The 26,174-nt window shown below is 44.2% G+C and overlaps 1 protein-coding gene across 5 annotated transcripts in view; it reads right to left on the bottom strand.

Moving 5' to 3' along the window:
- The window catches only part of ADAMTS12 (ADAM metallopeptidase with thrombospondin type 1 motif 12), a 1,111,988-nt gene that overhangs the window by 538,428 nt on the left and 547,386 nt on the right, over positions 1-26,174 (bottom strand). For all 5 annotated transcript variants that reach the window (XM_029579144.1, XM_029579126.1, XM_029579135.1 and 2 more), the window contains exons 7-10: positions 24,942-25,066; positions 15,799-15,948; positions 8,380-8,523; positions 288-432 (exon numbers count right to left, since the gene is read on the bottom strand). In XM_029579144.1, the coding sequence (XP_029435004.1) occupies positions 288-432; positions 8,380-8,523; positions 15,799-15,948; positions 24,942-25,066 (564 nt within the window). The remainder of the gene's footprint in view (positions 1-287; positions 433-8,379; positions 8,524-15,798; positions 15,949-24,941; positions 25,067-26,174) is intronic.

Here is a 26,174-nt window from a genome sequence, read left to right as displayed (position 1 = left end):
ATACATTTCCTATAGAATCTTGTACCTGAATGTAATGTGCCTTAAGTTACTAAGGAAAAGGCATGAACTAAATCTAAAATAAAATCAAAAAAATATTTGTCTTGGCTAGATTGTAAGCTCCATGGGACTGGCTCTTATGTGCACTTATAGTAGCTTTAGAAACGATAATTAGTAGTCATAGTCATAGAATATAATTGAGTTCTTCAGTTATAATGCTCTTATAAAATTATTGTATCCCCTCTAATCCTAATAATAAATTAATTTTGCAGAATAAAACAAGAACTTACATCAACTTCTTCACAGAAGGTAGAGTTGAGCCCGTACTGCAGTTGACACTGGTGATGTACATCATATAACACTCCAGGAGCAACAAGTGGAGGTTTTAAATCTTTCTTTGCTGGAACATCATCAAGGCAGGATCCCCAGCCTCGGCTTAAGATCAATAATGAAAACATTTTCAAACTGGCTTGACATTTAATGCTTGCATAATCATTGAACTTATAGATATAGATGCCAAAATTCCAATTCCTCCAAAAATGAATAACCTATGCAGCTAAAGTAAGCTGGTTAAGATATCTGGGATACTCAATGAGCTCAACAACCCACGAAACATCCCAGATAAAAGTTATCCAGCAAACTCTAGCCAGAAAACTTTAAACCTAACAGGATATTTTGAATATTACTGGTAAGATGTAGAATTATTCAGCCACAGTTAGATAACTTTAGCCTTAACTAGCTATATTCAAAAGAATATAGCCGGTGACGTTCTGAGCTTCAAGGTTTAAAAAAAAAGATCACAGGCCTAGTGCCCTATTAGTGGCCCCTCCTTCCAGGACCAAATGATCCGTCCTCCTGGGCCAAGCCTGCAGCCTCTCCCACAAATCCCCTCCATCTCCAGAAACAAAACAAATAAAGAGACCAGTGTGGGCCCATATCCCCCTTCTCCTCCCCCCCCCCCCCTCCAACTCCCAAGTCAAGCCAAATTCTTAAATGTTGCCTCCAGGGCTCTCCTCCCTCCCACCCCTCTATCCTAATTCTATCCATCCCAGCCTCCCACTAGTTTTGATCACAAAATTCTGCAGCCCAAGTCGCAGTAACAGTGTAAGGTGACCTGAGCTCAGTGCTTCTACTGTGGCTTTGGAAAATATGCTGGAAACACGCTTCTAGCATTGCTGGGGATGCTATGTTTATTCCTCCTAGTGCCGTGCTCAGATTTGCGGTAAGCTGCTAATGTGACTTGGGCTGAAGAACTTTGTGATTGAAGGCACCGGAAGGGTATCAGGGGTAGGGATGTAGTTGGAGGGAGGGAGACCCTTTTAAATTTGGTTTGACCCAGAAATAGGCGGGGGGGGGAGGGAGAGGCCAGCACCAGCCCTTTTTTTTTTTCTTGGAGGGAGTTTGGGGGGAAGGGCACTGAAAGGGCATTAGGCCTGCAATCTTTTAACTAGGTATATTCTTTTGAATATAGCTGATTAAGCCTAAAGCTCCTGGATAACTTTAGACCTGCTCTCAGGCACATTGGATTTAGCTGAATAATTTATCCAGTAATCTCCAAATATCAAAGATAGTCGGATAAGTTATTCGGCTAACTCAACTTCACCCCAGCACTCCCCCAACATGACATTTTTTTTGTTCGGCTAAATCATAGCCAGATAATAATCTATCTGGCTAGCTTATAGTCAAATAAGAAAGGAGAATATTCAAAACTTGCCATTTAGATAGATAACTTGTGAGTTATCTGTTTAAATGGCTTAGAATATTGACCTCATTATAGTACGTGTACTATGGGACTCCATATAAACTTCTAGTAAGATTGATTCAACAGCCAATTTATCCAGATAAATGATTCTGAAAATTGTCCTGATTGGGGGTAATCTAGAACAGTCTGCATTATTTGCAATTTGCATGGGATCTTTTAGGAAGCAATCCATTTTCAAAAGGAAAGCGCATGCATTGCTTCCCTTTTGAAAACTAACAGCTGTAAAATATGCGTCTGAAAGTGGCCGTGTACTTTGCAGCTGCTATTTGTGCGGTTGGCCACCCAGAGCAAAATGGAATGCATTCATTTTATAATTGCATTTATGCCTCCTGTTTTACCCTCCTGACCTACACATCGGTAAAAATGCCTCCTTTTAACCCAGCCGAAAGTATACACTGACACTCACCATGGAAGTTGGCATATTCTTTGAGCTGAACAGAAGAGGGCAATTATCCACCAAACCATTTTACCTAAGTAAATGGCTTTGAAAATTAAGCTCTCCCAAGTATTTTCTCTTTCAATGTATTACAGACCTTGGAAATATGAGTACTTTGTTTGTTATTCTTCCTTTGGTTTTTACATATACATTGACTCTGTGCAATAGTAGTAAATAAAGTGCAAGCACTTATGTGTTCTAGAAATCCAGGTGTAGTCCTAGAAATCTGTGACAGGTTGCCACAGCTCCCAGCTGCAGCTCCATTTAATACAGAATAATCACTTAATTAATCAACTATTTCTCAAAACTAGTGCTAGCCAGCTAAGTTACCTACCCAACTCAACAACATCCCTAGGAATGCCTAGAATTTGAGCTACTAAATATAGCTACCTAGTTTCAGTGGCCAGCTCTGCTTAGTTACTCAGTGGTGGTAAATTTTGAGGGATCCAATCTATTTACCTAACTCTATAGGTAGGTGGCTATGTCATTTTGAAAATCTACCCCAATGTGCTTAAATAAGATTTTCAAATCTACAGGAAATCTACAGATAAAAACTGGACATAAGAAAAGCAAGGGCAAAGTCCATGTGGTCCTTTGTAACCATGGACAGTTTCCGAGAGCAGCGCTTCTCAACCAGTGTGTCGCAACATACCAGTGTGTCCCACTGCCCCGTTGTACTTTCCTTCTCCCTTTTTCTAGCCCCCGTGGGTCAATTGGAAGCTTCCTTTCTTCCTGCCCAATGGGAAGCCTCCTTAATTCTGCCTGCCCCCACGCAGGCCAATCGGAAGCTTTCTCCCTTCTACCTGCCAGTGGGAGTAGGAAGAAGGGAGGAAGCCTTTGATTGGCCTGCGCAGACATCGCATAGCCTGGGGGTGGGGTGGGAGGAATGGCAGTGTTGAGCCCCGATGAAGCAAGGCCGCCATGGGAGCTCATCCCTGTGGCGATGAAGAGGAAATTCAACCCTGATGAAGCAAGGCCACCACGGGAGCTCATCCCCATGGCGATGAAGAGGAAACCCGACCCTGACTAAGCAAGGCTGCTACGAGAGCCCATCCCCTGAAGGCGAAGAGGAAATCTGACCCCGACCGAGGCCACCACGAGAGCCCATCCCCATGGCTGCGAAAAAAGAAGGCCCACTGGAGTAAAGCTGTGGCCAAAGCCCAGGCCCAGACTCAATGCCGGAGCCCAACCTGGAGGCCAAGCCCTGATGCCAGGGTCCAGTCCCAAGCTTGACCCTGGGGCTCAGGCCAGAGACCAGGCCCAATGCTGAAGCTGAACCCAGAGGCTGGGTTCCAATACCTGGGCCCAGGCCCGACAGTGGGGCACAGTCCAGAGACCAGATCCTGACACCTGGGCCTTGGCCTAGACCCAGAGGCCAGAGCCAAGATTTCCCATGTGCCACCCTCTTCTTTCTTCTTTACAATGATGGCATCCACCAGGGACATGCTGGAGTTAATTAACTCTGGCTCCTTGGTCCTCAGTGTAAACTGTATTTTATTGTAAATGACTGCTGTACAACAAAATGGCAGCTCCACAGAGGAGGGAAGCAACAGAGTTAAAGAAAGAAGAGGACGCGTCGGAGGCCTGTGCTCCAGGCTCCTGCACTGGACCTGGACCAAGGCCCCAATATCTGGACCCGACGTCGGGACCCAGCCTCCTGACCAGGCATTGGAACTGGGCCTGGGCTGAGATCTGGCATTGGGACCCAGACTCCAGGCTGGGCTCCAACTAGGGTTGCCAACCGGCTCCAGATTTCCAGGACAAGTTGATCCAGTCCTGGTTTTACCCCATTGCATGCTGGGACTTATTCTGATTCACCTATTACATTCCCTCAGAAAATCAAGACTATAAGTATCTGCGTGCAAGGTAGTAAAATCAGGACTGGATCAACCTGACCTGAAAATCTGGAGCCAGTTGGCAACCCTGGCCCCAACATTGGGCCTGGGCCTGTGTATTAGCCTAGCATTAGGGTCCAACCTTCAGTACAGGCTCCAGCATAGGCATCAGGCTTGGGCCCGGGTAATAGCTTAGGCCGAGGCCCAGACATTGGGACCTGGCTTCCTGATCGTGCCCTGGCATTGTGCCTGGGTCCAGGCTATGGCCTAAGCATCAGGATCTGCTGTCTAGACTAGACCCAGTCATCCGGCTAAGGCCCAGGTGTCAAGACCTGTTCTCTAGACTGGGTTCCAGAATTGGGCCTGGACTCTGGCTTTGGGATCAGGCCTTGAAACCTTGGCTTTGCCTAGGATCTAGGCCTAGGTCGTGGGGACTTACCTTGGCCTAGTCCTGTGCAAGGCCGAGGCTTCAGCCTGAGCCTAGGCCTCATCAGGGGATCCCCCTCAGTTTGGCTCAGTGGGAGCTGGTGAGGATCCTGCCCCCAGCATTTTTGTGGTGGCATGGATGGAGGGTGGGGATAGGCAGCCTTGAGATGCTCCATTTCTTTTTTTTTTTTTATTGAGTTTTGTTTTTTTTACAAAATTTGTGAAAAAAACACCCCAATGATGAAATTAAAAAACTATGAAATTTTTACCTGGTGCACCCTTATATAGAGTTACTAGGGGCTGTGCCCCTGCTCACTTCACTTGCTAACTCTGTTTGTGAGGGAAAGTGTACAGAAGAGGTGTGGTGTAGTGTGTATGTGGTGTAGGGCAGTGCTTCTAAACTCAGTCTTTGGGGCATATCTGGCCAGTTGAATTTTCAGGATATTATCCACAATGAATATGCTTGAAATATATTTCATATAATGGAATCAGTGCATGCACATCTACCTCATGCATACTCATTGTGGCTATGCTGAAAACCTGAATGGCTAGGTGTACCCCAAGGCCTGGGTTGAGAAACATTGGTGAAAGAGGTGGGGGAGAACCTTTCCCCTTGAACTTTCCACTTGGTCCTCATCTCCTCAGCCCTGTGAGTATGGGGGCATGGGGGGAGGTAGGAGTGTAGGGGAGGGACTTTGTGTGGCAGGGTAGGTGGAGGTATGTATGTGGCAGGGTGGTGTGGGTATGGTGGCGGGGGGACAGAGATGGTGATGTGGGGTGTTGGTAGTGATGTGGGGGTTTGTGGCATAGTATGGATGGTGGGTTGTGTGACATGTGAAATCTGTGTGTGTGGAGGGGTGATGGTATGTGGAATTTTGTGTGGAGGGGAGATGATGGGGGTGGAGGTGTGTGTGCAGGATGTATGGGGTGGGATGTGGTGGATTGTGTGAGGAAAGATAGTGTGTATGGGGGTTGTGTATGAGATTGAGTGTGAGGATAGTGGGGTTGTGTATGTGGGACGTATGGACAGTGTGTATGTGGGATAGGTATGAGAGATGTATATGGTCATGAGTGGGAGTGGTGGGATGTGTGTGATCGTGTGTGGGAATAGTGGCGTGTGTAGGGGGCTTGTGTGTGAGAGCAATCCCCCTTGCACTGCTCACTTTGTCCAACTCCCTCTCTCCAGTTCCTCCCCCCCCCCCCCCCCCCCGGATGTGGGGAATGAGTGGGTATGGGTGGAGAGCTTTCTTCCCCACTTCCACTCTATTCCATCTTCCACTCTCCATTTTCTCCCCCTCCCCTGTGTTCTCACTTATCTCATTCATCCTCCTCCTTTTCCATTCTTCTCATTCTCCCCTGCCCTCATCCCCATTCTCTGTGTTGTCTTCCCTCTCACTCACTCCTCTCCATTCTCAATGACCCCTTCTCTTTCATTTCTTAGCCCCTCCTTCCCAGTCACTCATCCCCCCTCTCTTCACTTCACTTATCCCCTCCCATACCCACCCACTCTTCCCACTTATTCCCTCTTCTGTCATACACCTCCTCTCACTCACTGATCTCCTCACTCCTTTCATTCCTCTTCCCTTTCCATCACCCCCTCCCTTCCCTGATAGCCCTCTATCATCCTTTTCCTCATCCTCCCTCCCCTCTCATTGTGTGGAGGTGGCGTCAGGGGTATGCAACCCCCACTCCCACTCTACAACTTACTCTCTCTCCTACCTTCCAGTGCACTGAGGAGAGAGTTGTGAGGCACGAGCTGCAACAATGGAAGAGCAGCATGCTTCTGCTGCCAGTGTTTTGACTCCCCACCAGCATTCTCTCTTCTTTGACTGGAGAGTAATGGGCTTTCCATTGGGCTCCCCAAACATCCCCCCCACACACACACACACTGCCCCACACATCTGATGCCCACAATCCCACACATCCACATCCACACAAACCACCCCTCATATCTTACACACATTCATCTCCACCCTCACCCCTACACATACCTCCCACTCCCCACCGCACACAATCCCTCACATCACCACCCCTCCACACATATACACACACAACCCCCCCCCCCCACATCCACACACCGTCACCCGAACAGATCCCACATGCCCACCCCACCTACACTCCCCATCCCACATGCAACATACACACCTCATTGCCTCTGCCACGGCCACATCACAACCAACACTCCTATACCACCATCCTTGCCACACACACCCACATACCCCATCACTTCCCCTGCTACACACACGCCCTCATCTACACCAGTCTTCACCCCACCCCACTCCCACACATGCAACAGGGGTGAGAGATAGTGATAGAGGATGCAGGAGGAAGAGTTTGCCCTTAGCTATATATAACCCTCCCTCCACTCACCCTACATCACACACACACACACTACCCCCACATCCCCTCTGTACAAATTCTCCCACAGGCGGGGTTGGCAGCAAAGCGACCAGGAGTGCAGTCCCTAGTAATATATAGAGAGATACTTAAATCGTCTTCTGTAACAATAGACAGCACTGAAAACAGTTTTCCCTAGAAAACATTCTCTAATCTGTTGTAGACTGATGGAAATGTTCCAAAAACAGAAGTTTTGCTTAAATCTCAGCAATAGTTTTTCAAAAGATATCAAAGATATATTCATTCCCCCTAACAATTTTGATGCCACTGAATGGAAGGCATGGGAACATTCTGTTCACCTTTAAGATACCAGTGCTTTTCATACTTGTAAATTGTTGCAGTATGCTCACTTCAGCAGACTCTTGACAGGTCTGCAAGAAGCCTGTGTTTCTTTTTAATCAGTAAATTCAGAGATAATGCTTCCTCCTGGTTTTCTTCTCTGTACCCTGACTGGTACAGAATCTGCCTCATCATGACACTGATATATGACACTGGCATATAAAGTCTTCAGATACAGACTGCACAAAACAGGTTTAACTTTAAGCATTCTCTTTTGTAACCATTGATGCAAAACAGCAGAGTTTTTAAACATCTTGAAAAATTTCACTAAACTCTTAAAAGGGATCTACATTTTTTGTGCATTACAGAGAAACCTGTTATTTAAAAGTAAAATTAGTATAGGGGTTTATTTTTATGAAGAAGTGGTCTTAATAATGCCTGCTGATAAAGAATATTGTTTTAATGTCAGATGATCTTCAGCAGAGGTAGCTGAACTACTTCAGATTAGATAGGAACCTTGCCCAGACTGAAGGAGTCCAAATTATTTCTGTTTACTATCAGACACTTGGATTAGATACAAGCTTCCTTGCTCTGGTTCAAAAACATTATAGTAAAACTAATTGGGTTTCCATTTATTTTATTATTTTTTTTACTTAATTTGGAAAGCTGAAAACTTGAATGATATATTCTAATAACTATGCTTGCTCATTGCATTTCATTATAAACTATTAAATATATAACCAAAGAACCAGTTCATTGCCTACCATTTGTTAACTAACTACCCTTTTGCTGAGATTTGCTTTCCACCCATCTACCAATAAGAAGGAAATATTTTATTAGTAACTATTCACGAAATCCACACAGTGGTTACAATATACTGTAATTTAGAAACATAGAAATATGATGGCAGATAAAAGTCTATATAGCCTATCTAGTCTGCCCGTCCACACCAACTTCTTAGCTCCACAATCTCTACCACTCCTTCAGATATCCCCTGTGCTTACCCCATGCTTTCTTAAACTCAAATACTGTCCTTATCTTCATCACATCTACTGGGACACTATTCCATGCATCCACCATCTTCTCTATAAAGAAAGATATACCTAGTTTTCTCTTTCACCCTCATACCAAGACACCTTGTTCTAGAGTCTCTTTTCTGTTGAAAGCGGCCTATCTCCTGTACATGGAAATCTTGGAGGAATTTAAATGTCTGTCATTAAACTCAAGCAGGTATTGTAGCTACTCACTCTAAGAAGCGTGTGATGTATTCCTTGCTACACTGGGACCAGGTCAGAGGTGAAGGATCGTACTGCAGTCGACGAGACATGATATATGGATGTTTTCCAATGGGCTCACAGTCGTTGCCTTGTCCATCATGCTGGATGCCAAAGCTATTAAACATATTAAAAAAGGATGCATGAGTCCTACATCTGTAATTAAGATCTGTTAAAGGACTACAGCCAAGATTATGAGCACTGGCTATGTTTTATGTGTGGTTATAAATTTAAATCATTATAACATGGTGGATGCAATTTTATAAGTAATCTTACAAAAATATAATCTTCTTTAATCCTTTCTCTATTTTATGATGAATGGAAATAAGTGGACTAACATGGTAGCCTCACTACTTTATTTATTTTATGATAGAAATTCTCTTCTTTCTGGTTCGCCTTCTTATCATTCACTTTGCCCCAACAATCCACCAAGAAGGCAGCATCAAGAAATGCCTTTCTCTCCCTCTTATATGCTTTGCTTCCACTTCTTTAATTTCCTCCATTTATCCTTTTCTCCTTCCCTTTTAACCATCCCTCTTAAAGGTTTTGAACTCCTGCATCCTTACATATCAGCATTTGTTTCTTGCTTCATTCTTTACCATATCCTGTGTCCTGTATAAATGTTTCTTCTCTGCATTCCATTTGTCTACTTAACGCATCCTCACCTCATCTCCTCCAACTACTTTCCCCTAACTCTTGAATTCTCTCTGCCTGGTAATATGCTAACTCCTACTTTCTCTGCCTTCAAATCTTAGCTGAAAATAAAATATCTCAATCCCCATTTCTTCAATCCATAACCCATACACAGTGGTCAATTATTGCATGGATAATGCCATCATTATTCATTTGTACATCTCTTGTACATTTCATTTTACTTTCACACAGATTACAAATTCTTCAGAAAAGAGGGAACAGCTTTAGAGTACTTCTATGACATTTTAGTAATCATTTATTGCTTTCCTTTTTTATCTTTTATTTTATTAATTTTCCAAAATATAAACAAAGTTAATTCTTTGGACAAAGTAATACATGAATTCCATCATTAAAGAGATAATCGAAAAGGAAATAGAAAATTAGAAAAGAAACCGAATATAATGCGGTCCTCCACTTCCAAGCAGAAAAAAAAAAAGAAGTATGAGATGAGGCAAAGAAATATGGGAGCATTCACAAAAGTTAACAAATGACAAAAGTTAATTACTTTAACATAATAATACAGCAAACAGTTTATATATACTTAAAGACCCTATATTAAGACATTGGGGAAGAGGTTACCAATTGCTGAGGCTCGGAAAAAATGAAACCTTTATTACCACTCTTGTTAACGCATTTACAAGGATAACGGGGTGTAAAAGAGAAACCCATAGATACAACTTCCTGTCTAAAGGCTAAAAAACCCTTTCCTCCTTATTTGAGTAGATTGAGCAAGGTCAGGAAAAATCCTTATATGAATTTATGGCATTCCTTTCTTGATTTATTTGCATTATACTTGTATAACAACATAAGAATTGCCATGCTGGGTCAGACCAAGTCCATTGAGCCTAGCATCCTGTCTCCAACAGTGGACAATCTAGGTCATAAGTACCTGGTAGATCCCATAAAGCAGATCTAATTCCTGTTACTTCCAGGGATAGCAACAGTTTTATTTAGTCTACCTGGCTAATCATGTGTTATGGACTATGGACTTTTCCTCCAGGAACTTGCCCACATTTCTTTTAAGCCCTGCTATGTTAGTCACCTTGATCATGATCTCTGTATAATATAAATACTATGGGGGAATGAGAGGGTCTATGCACTAAAGCTTAGTGTGCATGCTATGTCATGTGTGTAGTGTAGGGCAAAGTGACACAAGAGCTCAGCTGGTACCATTTTTTTAAACTTTTAATTTATCAGATTTTACAAATTAACAAAGCACAACATTCTGCTATAGAAATAGATGAAGTAACTATATAAGAAAATCATACAAAGTAATTATTGAAACAAAATATAAATTTAAACACCTGTAGTTTCATATCCATATTCTAACATCCTTTGTGAGAGAGGCAGAAAAATCATATAATAAGAAACAGGCTTAACATGGATTAAAACAGCACAATACTAATGCCCTATTAAGTAGACACTGGAGAAGATGTCACAGAATTCCAAGAACTCTTTAAGTTGATCAGGAAAAAAGAATATGAAAGAATCACATCTGCAAGGATAGCAAAGTTTAAAGGAATATCCTATAGCAATAGTTTCTTCCTGAAGGGCAAGAAAATGTTAGCTGAGCTAAATCAGAGAAAATTCTGACTACTGACCATAAAATAATATAGAAATATTCCTAAAATACCTCTGAATTACTTTACTTAAATCCTGAGAAGAAGAAAAAGAAAGTAATAGCATTCAATAACTTCAGCAGTAGAATTTTCTAAAAACTTAGTTAAATAATGCGATAAGTCCTCGTCTTGAGCATCGGTATATTAAAAGAATTTAAATAAATAAATAAATAATGTGAAGTGATATTAGATAGGGCAGATGTATTTGTAGGAAGAAACAATATCCGAGAAACAGAAGGTATTTGGTCAGATGAAAAATCCAAAACATCCAAAAAGTATCTTCTCAAAGTCACTTCCAGAATTTCCCCCATAAGCTTAGGAAAATTAAATAGTCTTAAATTTAAATTCCTGGTATATTTTTCAGATGTTCTATCCTTCTTGAAAGAATGTCATGGCCTTAACTGTTGCCACATTAAAAGTCTAAATTTGCTTTAAATTATCATCAACAGCAGAAACTTTAGTACTTATAGCGGCAATTTGATCCTTTTTATTTGAAACCGATTGTTCAAATTTGCATGACAGGACATCAATTTTTTGTGTGCAAGAGTTGAAGGACTTCCCAAAGCCTGTCATTAATCTCCAAAGGCTATCTGGTGTCACTTTAGCTGGTTGAGCTGAATCACAGGAAGGAATGCTTTGACTCACCTGGTGCAAAGCAGATGAAAGAGTTCCCAAATCCCCTCCAGCCTTTCCAAATTCAAAGAAGCTGGAGGAGAAGGGAAAGGTGCCATCAAACCTTCCTCTTGAATATCTTCCAAGAGTGAAATCGAAAGAAACTGCTCCAATGAAATCACACCACCAATTCCCTCTACTGCTGTCATTTCTGCCATGGAACTAAAAGGAGGGTCTCATTTCTGCACCGGCAGCAGTCAAAAGTCCAAAGGGCTTAAGGACGCCTCTTCTGTAGGGAAGCATTAGGATCATTGGTTCCTTGCAAAGCTGAAGATTCAGAGGTGAAAGCTGAAATAAAAGCTGCTGTTCTGAAAGGTAAAGGGATTCTGAGGGGGAAACCCTAACTTGTCCCTTATGCTTAGGATGCATATTTCCAAGAAAGACACTCAAGGGAAATAAGATAAGGAGCAGCAGCTAAACACCAACTTTGCCATGCCACCATCTTGCCTTTGCACCTCTATCAGTCTTCAGCTTGCACCATTTCTGAACTGGCTGCAGCAGGGCAGGAGGGAAGCCTGCTCATTTTTATCTGATTTTCATTAGGGTCTCATTGAAAGAGCTAAGACTTGGTTGGGGTGGAGGGCAGACTTTCAGAAAGGAGATAGAAGGCACAAAAGGGTGGTTGGGTTATGAAGGCTCTTTGATGCTTGGATTCAAGGTGATGTTGAGGCATGTAAACTTCTGCCTTGATCCTTGGGTTCAGAGTATAGAGCTTTTGCTAAGCCCCCATTGATGTTTGTGTGTGTATGGTGGGGGGGGGGGGGGAAGTTAGAGTCACTTAGCCTCTATTGTTTGTATGTGTGTGTGTGTGTGTGTGTTTGTGAAATGGGGGAGGTGCTATGTTGGGACCACCAAGCCCACATAATTGGCATTAATTTCTAGGAATGTGTGGAAGAAGAAATCCCCAGTTTTCTATGTGACTCATGTGGATTTACAGTATTTTTATTTTTTGTGACTTTGGACTAAAATGGCAGATTTCCAGCCATTGAAGAATGAAGATGGTGCGTTCAAGAAGAAGAGCTCAGTATACCGGACTTCTGGCATCATCACCAAACAGCCAATGAGTTTTTACAAAGGAGCATGGGCAGAGTGAGACTTCTCTCCATCACGAGGATTAAGAGATATCTTACCTGCCTGCCCCAATCTGAAATGCAGGAGCAGGAAGATGGTGAAAGATCGAGAGCTTGATCTGGCAAAGCAGAGTATCAGCAACACTGGGTGATGATGGCTGAACTTGCTGATCGCCAAGCGGAAGAGGACAAAAAACTGACTAAATTGGTGGAGAGACTAGAACAGTTAACCAGTGTTGATGTCCTAGACAGGGCCAGATGCAGTTATCCTGAAACTCTGGGAGCTGTAGGGCCTACTCTGGTGAAGAGAAATATGCGATACTTTTAGCACTGAGGGCAGCTCCAGCTGTCCTTACAAGGTTGCACCATGATGGCTTTAGCAAAATTATAATATGTCATACATTCCAGAGACCCTAGCCAGTGGCCCTGCAGTGTTGCTGATGTCTGTCAATAATGTTCCTGGAGGCAGAGGCCAGTGCAGAATGACCAAGAGTGACAGATACGGAGACCACACTGGTGAGTGTTCTGAATCATGGGGCTGCTAGGTGTCAGTCTGGGCTATTGACGATTGAAGAATCCCAGCGTATATCCAGTGATGTTGGAAAAGAGAGAAGAGTGGTAAAAACCCTCTGATTCTGAATCCTGGGGTAAAGTGAAGGAGGATATGGTGGTCCCCCCAGGAAGAGACTGTGGTTGTTGTGATGACTGCTAAGACTGTGTTGGACTGCAATGTGGTGGTGGAGGAAGTGATTGAAGGGAGAACAGTGTAGAGTGGAAGTTCAAGGAATGAACCTTCATGGGTGGAGGCCAAGGAGGAGATGGCTCGGTTAGTATGGGCCATAGAAATGCTCAATGCAAGTTTAGGCCATCCTGCTTTATGGTGACCTTTGACTGGGGCATTCGAGATTTGTGCGGTCTAAAAAGGGAAGATCATCATCCCAAGAATTGCCATTGCCCTGATCCAGGTCATCCATTGAGAGCTCCCAGGAGTCTCAAAATTCTCAGAGAAGACACACAGTTGTCAGCTGCAACTATCATTCTCATGAGTGGAATGTGGCAGTTAGTGCTGCCATGGCCCACAGATATTTTGCTGGGGTGATGGACCCTCGGTCTGACCAAGTATGGCAATTTCTTATGTTCTTTTGTTAGGTATACCGTACAAACCTCTAAGAGAGATACTTCCTATCAGGAAATACAATGTAAACAAATATTTCACACAATATCCTGCAGAGCGATTGAAAGCGCTTATGTTTGTGACTTGTGCGGAGTTCTCGGACCATGCTTGAATTTTGCTGCATGTGCACCAATCATACTCTTGTGCTTCCTGCGGCTGAAGGAGAGGGTCGCCATATGCCCTCATCTAGTGGTTACTCTGGAGGGTAAACAACTTCCTCGGGCAGTGAAACACCTGGCAGTAGCATACTCGAGGATCTTGTCACCTCGAGGTACTGGACCATGGGATCCCCACTGAAGTATGGGACCAGTCTTCGGTAGCCCTGAGTACTGTGGAACATGGGAAATCCCTGAGGTGGGCATCCCCAGCAGAGAAATTAGTATGGCTAAAAGTGCAGGTTCTATTTGGGTTGTACTATCCTTATATGCATGTATCTGTAATAAATGATGTTGAATGCCACCGTGATGAATGGAAATGGGAGCATGCAGACAAGGTGATTATTAAGGATAAACAAGACAAGAAATTTGTCTGCAGTTACCCTGATTACGTGGGGGCCGTTGAAAGGAAAATCTGGGACATGAAAGTGGGGCATAATATCCACAAGGACAGTGTCTGGTACTGCTGCAGAGATGGGCAGGTGGATAGAATGCATCCTTCCAAATAGGGATCTAGTATAGAAACCACACCTGGATCATTACAAACCTCTTCCCCTTGAGGAGTATGATGAGTAAATGCTATCCCCGCTCCAACTCAGGCGCCTTTAGAATATCCATTTCCTTTGTAGGTAATGTGCATAAAGGGCTTACATTATAATGTACAAACAAAAGAATTGCCATGCTGGATCAAAGCCCAGCATCCCGACTCCAACAGTGGCCAGTCCAGGTCGCAGTTACCTATTTCCTGTTTCCCCTGCCTGCGACAGCAATAACTTTCTTTAGTCTACCTGGCTCATAATTTATTTAAATTCTTTTGATATACCGATGCTCAAGAGCCATGTCTTATCGTACCGGTTTACAATGAACTCGGGGTAAACCAATTAACACTGAAAGCGAAGTTACATTACAACAGGGAAAGTCAAACAGGGCTGTTGGAAAAAAAGGATAGATTAACGATTTCTAACTGAAGAGCCATGGCGGAAGCACGGAGAAGTTGTTTACATGGAAAAATAAAATACAATTTATACTTTATAATTTAAACATGGAGAAGTTATATATAAATTACACAGAGGGGTCGACTGTACCAGTTATATAATAATGTTTTATGGACTTTTCTTCTAGGAACTTGTCTAAACCTCTTTTAACCCCACTATGCTTGTTGCTTTGACCATGTTCTCTGACAACAGATTCCGAAGTTTGATTATGCACTGACTAAAAAAGTACTTTCTACAATTTGTTTTAAATCTGCTGGTTGTTAGTTTAAGACATATCCCCTTGTATTTGAAAGGGTAAACAACTGTCCTTTATTTCCAATTTCCACCCTATTCAGTATTTTATAAACTTCCAGTCTCCAACTTTGTATTTGAATCCACGAATACAACTACAGTAATATATGTTACGTTAGATTTTGAAATTTTCTAATAGTGATAGATAGTTCCGATTCACAACTCTATAAAGAATTTTTATGAAAATTTTTTAATTTCATATAGGTGATCAAGTGACTCTCATACCATCCCGCGAGCTCTTTTGGCATTTCTGCTCTCAGGCCGCATTAGGGATCATCTTTAATCATTGGTCACTGCTTCACCTATGCATTTTTTGATTTTTTGTTTTTTGCTTAATTTTCTTTTAGATAAAATATTTAAGGCAGAAATACTTCCCTTTCGGGGATCACAGTCCGTGGAGGGTACAACCCTTCCAGGTAATTCAGAGTGCAGTTCGACGTGCACGTTTCACGTCTTGTGCTGCTTCAGGAACTCCTCTGACTGTATATTTGTGCCAGAGCGTCTTCGGTAACACTTAAGTTTTGCCCCACGAACGTGAGTGATACTTCGTCGCGATCCGGGAGAGATCTCCGGGAGAGAGCAGGAGACATGAGCTTGAAAAAAGAGCTATGACTGAGCACCTTTCGTCATAGCTATCATAAATCAAGACCTCAAAATAAATTATTTTCAATTTGGCTGTCCTGTTCTGTAATGTATTGATCACGATACATCTCATACATATACCTGTGTCCAAGTTCATGCGCAATAGTGAATGCCAAGGGCAGTCCGGAATCCTCATTAATATTACAGCTGCGATGGGGCTGGCACATTCCAGATAGATGGGACAGACCCAAGGTTTCACAGGGACTATTCATACCAGCACAAATATCCTTCCTGTAAGTAGCAATTAAAAAAATAAAAAAGAAACAATGACCATATTTTATATGAATGGGGTGAACAAATTAAAATCAGCAGGTTAATTCAGCAATAATTCTGATATGGAGGCCACACATTAAAATTTGTTTAATCCGTTTTGTTTTTCAAAAATGGCAACTTTCACTTATCTGATCTTCTCAAACCTTGGCCAGAGGTAAATTTAAATCTGAGGTTTCTTGGGGCTGGTTGGGGGTCTAGTTTGCCATGGATGTAATATGCTTTACCCCCGAGAGGAAGGCAGAACAACTGCTGGTGTTGTGGCAGCCCCTGCTGGCCAGAGAGATCAGTCTTAAGAGATCATTATCTTAGAGACAATGGGGCCGATGCAATACCATGAGCTAGCCGCAGCGCATGGCTTAACATGTGAATTTTGGATGCGCGTCCATAACCCCCGATCCAATATGGGGATCAACGTTCCAAAACGTGCAGCCGAATCACTGCATAGCTAATAGCGCTCATCACATATAAATTCATGTAGATGAGGCTATTTGCTAATCCCCGCGATCCAATAAATTTTCTGCGCAGCCAATGTGCCCTTGCAATGCGGCAAATTTTATGCCAGCCCAGGGCTGGCATAAAGGTATGCCACGTTCAAGGGCGCATTGAACAAAATGAAAAACTCCTTTCTGTGATTCCTCCCTGTAGTGTCATAGTGATACTAAATAGGAGGAACCAAATAAAGCAGTATTTATTTAAAAAATTAAAAGTCTTTGAAAAAAAAGATTCTGGGCATCCAATACACATACAAGATACACGATCCAGGCCATGTATATGCCAGTAGTGGGAGAAAACAGACGCTCGTAGATTAAGTGTCCGTTTTCTCAATCTGCTTGACAGCCCGCTTGACAGACATCTCTCCTGTGCGCCCGATGCTGAGGAGGCACTAGGTGTTGTGAACGGCCTCGAAGGCCTTGCATTCTGTTGTGAGCGTGGCCTTGGCAGGCCTTGCATTCTGTTGTGAGTGAACAGTTTTAGTGTGCCCTTGGGCCTCAGCCCGACCCCCGGCGAACCCAGGACCGGCCTGAGGGTTGATGGCGTCTTCCAGCGTGGCTGGCGGGCTGACCCTCTGCCAGGCCTGCAGGCTCCCAAGGCCAACATCCGAGGATGTTGGAAGTTGAATGGTCCTCCGACCATTCCGAGCCCTTTCGGACCTGCTGCGAACAGCATGGAGCAGCAGGCCTGGCCTGAGGTAGAGGGCAGTCGAGGACCTTGACACGAAGACAGGACAATGGTATATATATACGGTAACAGGGTTCAGGCACCGGAACCAGACAGGAACTGAAGCAGGACCGGCCACCGGCACCAGGCAGGAGCTGCAGCCAGACTCAGGTACAGGAACTGCAGCAGGACTCGGGAATGAGGACATCAGGAACTGTAGCAAGACTCAGATATGAATACATCAGGAACTGTAACAAGACTCAGGTACAAAGACATCACAGAAGACACTTGGGCGGAAAGACAGTTGCACAGTCTCTCAGGGCGCCCTACTCAGCCCACCCACGGGACTGAGTCACGGACCACCCTGTCCCACTGTGTGCCCTACACAGCCTGAAGGCTGGTCGCGGACCACGAGGAGAGCGGGACATGCGCAGGGAAGAACCAGGCGAAGAGGAACTCTGATGTCGGGACCAATGGCATCCGAAGCTCCGACGGCTGGTGGGAACAGAAGCTCCAAGCGCAGGGACGAATCCCACCTGTTGGCCACTCCTAGGCCCAACAGGCCAAAGGCCAGGAGCACAAACGAAGATGCAGGGAAGAACATCAGGGAAGGCAGAAACATCAGGATGAAGATCAGGGCAGATACATCAGGATACCTGGACGGAACATCTGAACGGGACATCTGGACGGACATGTAGACAGGAACCTCAGGCACGAAGACAAGATGAAAGAACAGGAACCGAACAGGAACTGAACAGGAACTCCATGGAGAAGACAGGAAGGCCTGATGGAGCTCTGGCAGGCAGGAGCCTCCAGAAGGGTGACACTCCGAAGCAAGGCGAAGAACAGACTGAAGTTGAAGTCCTTTATAGGGCAGAAGCAGGAAGTCCACTTAGAGGTGGGATCAGCCACGCTTCCTGTGGCTGACCCTTTAAATCAGGCAGAGAGGCGCGCGCCAGCGCCTAAGGAGCAAGCAGGAGCTGTGCAGGACCACGGACAGCGGCCTGCACCGGTGTAGCCCAGAGAGAAGCAGGAAACAGGCAGGCAGGCTTCGGGGCAGCCTCCAGGCTGTCCCACGAGGACTCCCCTAATGGCATCGCGGCTCCCCACTGCGAAGGCTGACCCTGGGTGGCTCCATGCCGAGAAGGAAGGTAGGAAAGACCGCGGCTCCGGCCGCAGCGAAGACAAGGAGCAGGGGCGGCCTCCGGGCCGCGTGGACAAGGCTAGACTGCGGCTCCGGCCGCACAGACAATCCCGACGTCAGCGTCCATGCCGCGTGGGGTGAAGAAGCAAGGCGTGGGTAAGTGGGTCTGCTCGCGGGAGGGGGCCCGCGGGTAGCGGGTCACAACACTAGGAACGAATATTTGTCTCTAGCTCCTCCTTTTTAGTGCGACTCTTTATTTAAATAATGGATCCCAGGCCCAGGAGAGGTGGCTGGGTGCGCATTAGGAAAACGGGTACTCAACACTGAGCATCCAATTTCTGCACACATTTATTGCATCGGCCCCAATGTTTCTCGAGTGCTCGTGGCTGGTAAGGATTACTGATACTCAAGAACTACCAGGTAATTTTCATTCAAAAAAACATGAGGTAGATATTGAGAGATCGTCCAGGTAAGAAAGTTAGCCAGGCAAACATATACCAGCTGACTTAGCAGGGATACTCAGTAGCACAACTGTGCTGCTGAAAATGCCTGGATAACAGAAGAGTTAGTCAAATGTTTAACTGACTAACTTTAGACCTGACTTATAGCAAGTGTAACTTATATGGTTTACTTAGCTAGATAAGTCTGAATATTACCACTTACCTGGCTAACCGGGTCATTCATCAAAATGCATTAGAGCATTATTTTTCGCATTACGAGATGCATATGCAAATTGTGAAATCAGGATTGTGGGGGGGATAGGTAGAGAGAGAGAGCCTAATAATGTGGCTTGCCAGCTATGATGCAAAGCAGCTAATTAGCTCGTCTTAGTAAATTACCCCCCCCCCCCCATCTCCCCTTAGTGTATTGCAAAGAATGTATTGCAAAGAATGTGTATTTCAAAGCCAACCAGGATAAAAAGCCTTGGCGTATTATTACTCTCCTCTGCCTGGCTAAAAGTATTCACTGAATTTTACAGAGTGTATTCTTTTAGCCGGGTTAAACAGGGACATTACTTTGTGCATCTTTAGGTCAGAGGAGTAGAACAGCGATTGTGGTTGACATTTTCACAAGTATGTGTGATACTTTACCCCCTCTCGGCTTCCTCCACAAATAGCAGTTGCAAAGTATGTGGGCAGGTGTAAAGTAAGTGCCCAGGTGTATTGCTAATAATGAGGGCTAGTAGAAAGTCCCCTCTCATATTCTCTTCCAAATAATTTATGTTTTTTATTTATAAAGTTTGTATTCCGCTGATCTACAAATCTCTGCAGAAGACAAAATGATATACATATTACATAATAAGAATAATGTTTATTCCATTAGGAATTGCTTCTCATTCTTTCCTCTTGCCTCCTGTCAACACAATCTCTTACAAATATATGCAAACTATAATTGTTATTCCATAAATACCCTGACATCTTCTAAATCATTTTATATTCTTACCTTTAGCAAGTTAGATTAGATTCAACATATTTGTTCACAGTCCTTGAAGCATAACTTTGAAAGGACAAATAGATGTGCATGTTTGACATTAGATACATTTTCCTACATCACAGAAATAAATCAATCCAGAAAAAAGGTTCATATTAAAAACAGTGATACACAATCTTTGTCATTCCAGAAGGCACTTTGGCAATATGTTAAGTCTTAAAATGCCATATTCAAATGACAGGTTTCTTTTTTTCCCTGGGCAACACATCCTTCTCCTCCCTTGCGTTTCTGACTCAACTGGATCCTGTCCCAGCTGGAGCTATGGTGCTATGAGCTTTCATTTGCAGCTACCTGGGGTTTCACCCATTTTTATTTTCTTTGTTCTGCTGTCTAGCCCAGTCACTGTAGCAATAGAGCAGAGTTGCTTACCTGTAACAGGTGTTCGAGCATAGCAGGGTGTCAATCCTCATACATGGGTGACATCGTTGGACGGAGCCCGGACCAGAATTTTGATCTCAAAGATTCTAGAGCTTTCAAACATTCCCTTCTGAGCATGTGCAGCTGTAGTTTACACCCTGCCTCCTAGACAGACTCCCTCAGTCCACGATAGAGCTAATATATGGAGAAATCAACTCCCAGGGGAGAACACCTATTAAGGGTAAGCAATTCTGCTTTGTCCGAGGACATGGGCGATTCCCAAGCTATAAGCTGCCCGCACAGGACAAAGTGGGGAATCCCACAGTGCTGAAAGTACCACTTTTCTCCCATTTATCTGTAAGGCAGCTGGCCCAAAGATGAGTCTAGGTGGGAAAAAAGTTGGGTTCTACAAAAGAAAACCAGTGAATAGACTGAGACACAAATACCCCGATGCGTAGCAGAGGCGCCTAAGGCAGAGGAGTTATGTGAATTCCAGCGAGAAGTATACTTCACCTTACAGAACTATTACAATCAGGGTTTTGGATCAACGAACCCTAACAAGCTCAGTAGGTCTAGATGCCTCTGAATACAGGAAAGGCCTATAGAATCAATCAAGAGAAGAACACTTGGACAAAATAGGATTGCTAGCCCAAAAACTCCTGAGTAGGGAACCAAGCTAGGCCTGAAACTCACCCACGCTCACCCTATCAAGGGTAAGCCTATCATCCTGACCACAGGATAGCTTAGTTGAGCTGGAAGGCATTTTTGTCAACCCAGTGAAGTATAAAAAGCTAAAGACAGTACTGGCCAGAATTTGGTGAAAAAACAGGGAAAAGGTGGAGTACTGATCTCTGCAGATATACACTAAGATATACCATGAATACCCTAGCTTTTCTCCTGCCCCCTCCCCTTCGACATTCTGACCAGAAGTCAGAAGAAGCAAAGAACACAAAGAGGCAGACTCCGGGGCTGCAGGGATAAGAAAAAGCCATAGACTGTATTTATCAACCCAAACCAAACAACTCACTTCTGATTGCAGTAGAGAGTTAACCCTGAGATAGACCTCTCAGCCTGATAAAACAGTCAAAACTGACAACAAACATCCTGAGGAAGAAATCTACCAAGAGACAGAAAGCAGGGATGCCACCAGTGCAAACTCTTGTAGAAATAGGATTCCTTTACCGACCTGGCCACCCAAAGGGTATCAGGGCAGGGTTGGTCTGATCTCAGAACATACTGCCTAACAACCTGGCCTAAGTATCAATAGCCAAGGCCCTGATTATGTATACTTTCCCCAAGTAATCATGCAGTCCAGTAAGTGGAACAATGGTTGCATGAACCAGGACCTCAATGCCCTCAGTCAGCGTTATCCCTAAAAGGGGGAAGTTTAGCTCACAAGCCACCATAACAAAGTGTAGCATCTCTGTTGCATCTCCTAACTCACGTAGCTATGGATATGACAAGAGGTTACAGAAGAACATAAAAACATACGATATGTCATACTAGGTCAGACCAAGTGTCCATCAAGTCCAATATCCTGTTTCCAACAGTGGCCAGTCCAAGTCACAATTACCTGGCAAGTACCCAAATATTAAATAGATCCCATGGTACTAAAGTTGGCAACAAGCAGTTGCTCTTCCCTATTGATTAATAGCAGTTTATGGACTTCTTCTCCAGGAATTTATCCATTTGCATCCCTGCCATTTAGGATGCAAATGGACCAGAATCCTCCTTACTGAGGTAGGGTCCTGCCTGCAAAAATGACTGGCAAAAGTGGACATCTGTAAAACAGCACATTGTCCTCAGCAGGTATTAAAAAGGTGACTCGTGTCGGAGAAACTCCTAATCTTCGACAAGGAGCTGTCCAAAAGGGGAGACTCGGTACAACCGGGAGACCGAATCCGGATTAACTCCCTCATGAAACAGACCTGCTGCACCTTAGGATGACCTAGGAAAGAGCACTAATGCCCGATTTGCTCGTGGATCCTACTGGGGAACAGAGAGCAATCGCCAGTCAGAGGTAATGGAATCCCTTTTTCAGGAAATAGAGAATGAGGGCCACACCTTGCAGGGAGTGGACAACCAAGCGACCAAAAGGGAACCCATAAGAGTCACCTCCAGAAACCCAGTCAGCAAAGCAAATTGATTCAGGGCCTCCCGATCCCGAAAAACCTTCCTACTCTCCAGGGGAAAGTGGGTTACTGTCGCTTATCACTGACGTTCATAAGCAACCAAATTGGCTGCAGGGGGCCACCCAGGCAAATGGGGTAGGCCACTACAGTAATCCATGGCCAGCAAGAACAGTCCAAAGACCACTGCTGTCCCCCCCCCCCCCCCTCCAATGCCTGCAGGTCCTAGCCTGCAAGGAGGTGCACAGATTCAATATAATGGAGGCTCCAGTTTGGCGACGATCCTGCAAGGGACGAAGCCCCAGAGTATTCCCATCTAATTGGATTTAACGTTAGCTAACATGGGAAGGGTGGAAAGACATACCCCTTTCTGTGGGAGGGAAAAACTCCCGACACTACCCTCCTGGTATCCACGCCACTAGTGGTTTAACTAGTGGTTTAACTAGTGGTTTAACCAGGAATCCAGACTTAGGTCAGTCTTGTGGAAGACAATTTGTTGTGCTCGCCACAAGGTAAACACACACACAGCCCTTTACTAGAGGGCAATTGGAGGAAAATTGCCCTCCACTTTTAAAAACGGAATGACCAGTACTCATGCAGCAGTAACCTGTCTTGCGGATGACAGTGCATATATGCACCTCATTAGTGCACTTATAGGATCCCACAGCTTAGCAGGGACTGAGCACTACTTATTATAGTCAGCAGCTGTGTCCTGCCAAACAGCAATCCAAGCGTGTGTGATGGCACCCTCCTCACTAGTTCCCATTGCACCATGTTTGAAACAGACAAGGAAGCTGATACCTTGACATGGCATTGACATTCCTGCCATCTCTGGCACAGCAGTGCATGGCACTGACAGACAGAATGCTGCCCACCAACATCTGAGGCACTTTGGAGGAGTAGACGACCCCTGTCTTACCCAACCATGTATGATGTGCTCCACTGTTGCACTAACTTCTAATGGAGTCAGTATGTACAGTGTGATGACAGTCATGCCTGTTGGTGGGCAGCGTTGCCCCCATGGTACCCACAGTACCTGACAACGTTCCAAGAAGCTCATCAGGAGCTGTGACTGACTCACTGCCCTTTCCATCACATAACAATGGAAGGGAAGCCCATGGTAATCGATGGTGCTCTGCAGTATCTGACCATGTCCACCAGTGTCCACTGTGGGAACAGCTCTCCCAGTGCCAATGGCACCCTCAGAGTTCGCAAGAAATGGATCGCAAATATGGCACCAACAAATCCACGCCTAGGGCTCCAACAGTCCTTGACAACACCACAGGCATCAGGCGTGCTCAACAGCATGCAGTGCTATCGATGGTACTCCTGGTGCTGACAAACGATGACAGCGGGGCGGCATCCATGGTCAAAACAGCTCTCAAAGGCACCGATGAGTTGCAAACACCGTAGGCCGAAAATGTGCAAAGGTTGGCAGCACCGATGGTGACGGGTGCCTGAAGGTGTCGATGGTTCAGCAGCACAAATCACACACGTGATACCAAAGGCAGAGGCCCTGTGTCACCGATGGTGTTCAGAGCCCTGCGGGGCCTCAGATGCCCCATGACCCCTGTGCCTTTGGCACTGTATGGTGGCTCCGGGCACAGGGGAGTATCAGCTCCCACAGCAGTCAGTGACCTCATGTCATCAATAGCACTTCCGGACACTGCAAACGGTGCTCATCAAGGCCATGGTGCACCCTGGATGCCTCCGTGCTCCAAGATGCCTTGGGACAATGGTGACCCTGGCACTCAACAGAATCACAGCCACCCCATGCCTAAAACCCTTGTTGGCCGAGGGCTTCCATTGTGCTCGAGGGCTCTCAGGATCCCAATGCTCTGGCAATCGACAACCTCGACGGCGACCAGGTGCTCAATGGTGATCCCGGTGGAATTTGTTGCCAGAGGATATGGTTAGTGCAGTTAGTGTAGCTGGGTTTAAAAAAGGTTTGGATAAGTTCTTGGAGGAGAAGTCCAATAACTGCTAATAATCAAGTTGACTTAAGGAATGGCCTCTGCTATTACTGGCATCGGTAGCATGGGATCTTCGTAGTGTTTGGGTACTTGCCAGGTTCTTGTGGCCTGGTTTGGCTTCTGTTGGAAACAGGATGCTGGGCTTGATGGACCCTTGGTCTGACCCAGCATGGCAATTTCTTCTGTTCTTATGCGTGCATATATTCGTATGTGTTATAAAATGGCTGTATCCCTAGGCAAGGGCTGGCAAACACGCACACGTGCACCCATGTGCCTGTTTAAAAGTTACTGTCCCTCCTCCCCAAGTGCCAAATATAATGCCGGCCCTACTGAAATCCAGCTTTATACCAATATCACTAAACATCTAAACTGAAAACTCTCAGGTTCCTATCCTGCATTAAAAACAAGCTGTAACCTACTGATTAAGCTCCATGCTTTTATTTTTCTTTAAAACATTTTAAGCTCCTAAAAATATTATGTAAGGAGACTATAATCCAGGTTACATACTGAATTATACCAGGCCATATCCAGTTTCATTGACATATATTTCCTAAAAGGTGAGTAACAACTAGGAGAAATTCAAAAGATATTTAAGTTAATCAGCAAACAGGATGGACATAACCGCTTGCAATGAGAATTTTTCTGCATGTTCATTAGGCTTCAGTGTGCAAAACTGCTGACTAATTTTTTGTAGAATACCTGGTAAGCAGTACTGCCACGTCATGGTGTGCTGGATGGGCATCGCTTTTGGGGTTGATACTCTTCTGCCACTTACAGAAACTGGCTAATGTATGATCTGCATGGTGAACTATTTTTAATCCTTTCTATAGTAACAGAAGAACAACAAAAAGTCAGTGCTGTCCCACAACAGCAGAGTCATTTCAACTGAACCAGGGAATTCACTGCATTTATCTTTATATTTCTAAGAGCCCCCATTTCTAAAATGTATATCTTTTTTGTTAAAAATCAGGGTCTTGCTGATATTTTGACTTCTAAAAACCAGATAATATTTCCAAATTTGGGGGCATGTTTACTAAAAGGTGCTCACATGCCTTGTTAGTAAATAGACTCCCTTTTGCGATTAATGGGGCCTGTAGATAAACATACAAATTAAAGCACGATGTATTTAGTTAAATGCCGAGATATAAATGACTATATTTTTGCCTGAGGGCAATGATATTCACCTTGGATCATTGACATCAAATTGACACGTGCTTTTTTACATTAAAATTTTCTTTGAAAACATCAGGTAACATCTTAGAATTTAAGAAATCAGGAGCAGGGGCTCAAACCTGCATAGAATTTGCTGTATAGCACCCTGTTTTAGAGTGCCATATAAATACAGAAATAATAATAATAATAATAATAATAATAATAATAAATTTGGCACAAAATCTATCCCTGTAACATTCATTGCTAAGGTAACAGCATTTACTAGTAACTTAAAACTAGGTCACAAAAAGTACTACATGCCCTCACTGTATTATTTAAAACCTTCTATTTCTTGTCTTCAACACCTACCGGGAGCTGGGGAAGAAGGGAGGAAGTTGAAGTAAAACAATTAATTTCAAACACACTCATAATATTTAAAAACCATTTATTTAATGCTTTCACCTTTTTGTTATATTAATCTTGTTATCCTCCAAATTATTTTACTCCCCTGAAGGACTGCCTGAATTATTTTAGTTTCTCTAGCTCCTTTTCACCTATACCTCTAGAAAGATGCTTTTGTCTGTCAGAGTGACTAAAGACAAAGGTATCTTTCTTGAAACCGTAAAGGATATTTTACAACAGATGTGCATCCAGCCGGGGACCAGTTTGTCCACCAGTTTGTCCACCAGTTTTGCCCACTGTTCTGCTGGATCCTTCCTTTAGCCTCCCCCCAGTTACCCCAAACCCCTCAAACCCCTCACAGATGCTTGTAACCTTTCT

This window comes from Rhinatrema bivittatum, chromosome 1 (genome assembly GCF_901001135.1).
Source record: "Rhinatrema bivittatum chromosome 1, aRhiBiv1.1, whole genome shotgun sequence".
NCBI classification, from domain to species: domain Eukaryota; kingdom Metazoa; phylum Chordata; class Amphibia; order Gymnophiona; family Rhinatrematidae; genus Rhinatrema; species Rhinatrema bivittatum.
This window is presented reverse-complemented; position numbering and strand designations above follow the sequence as displayed.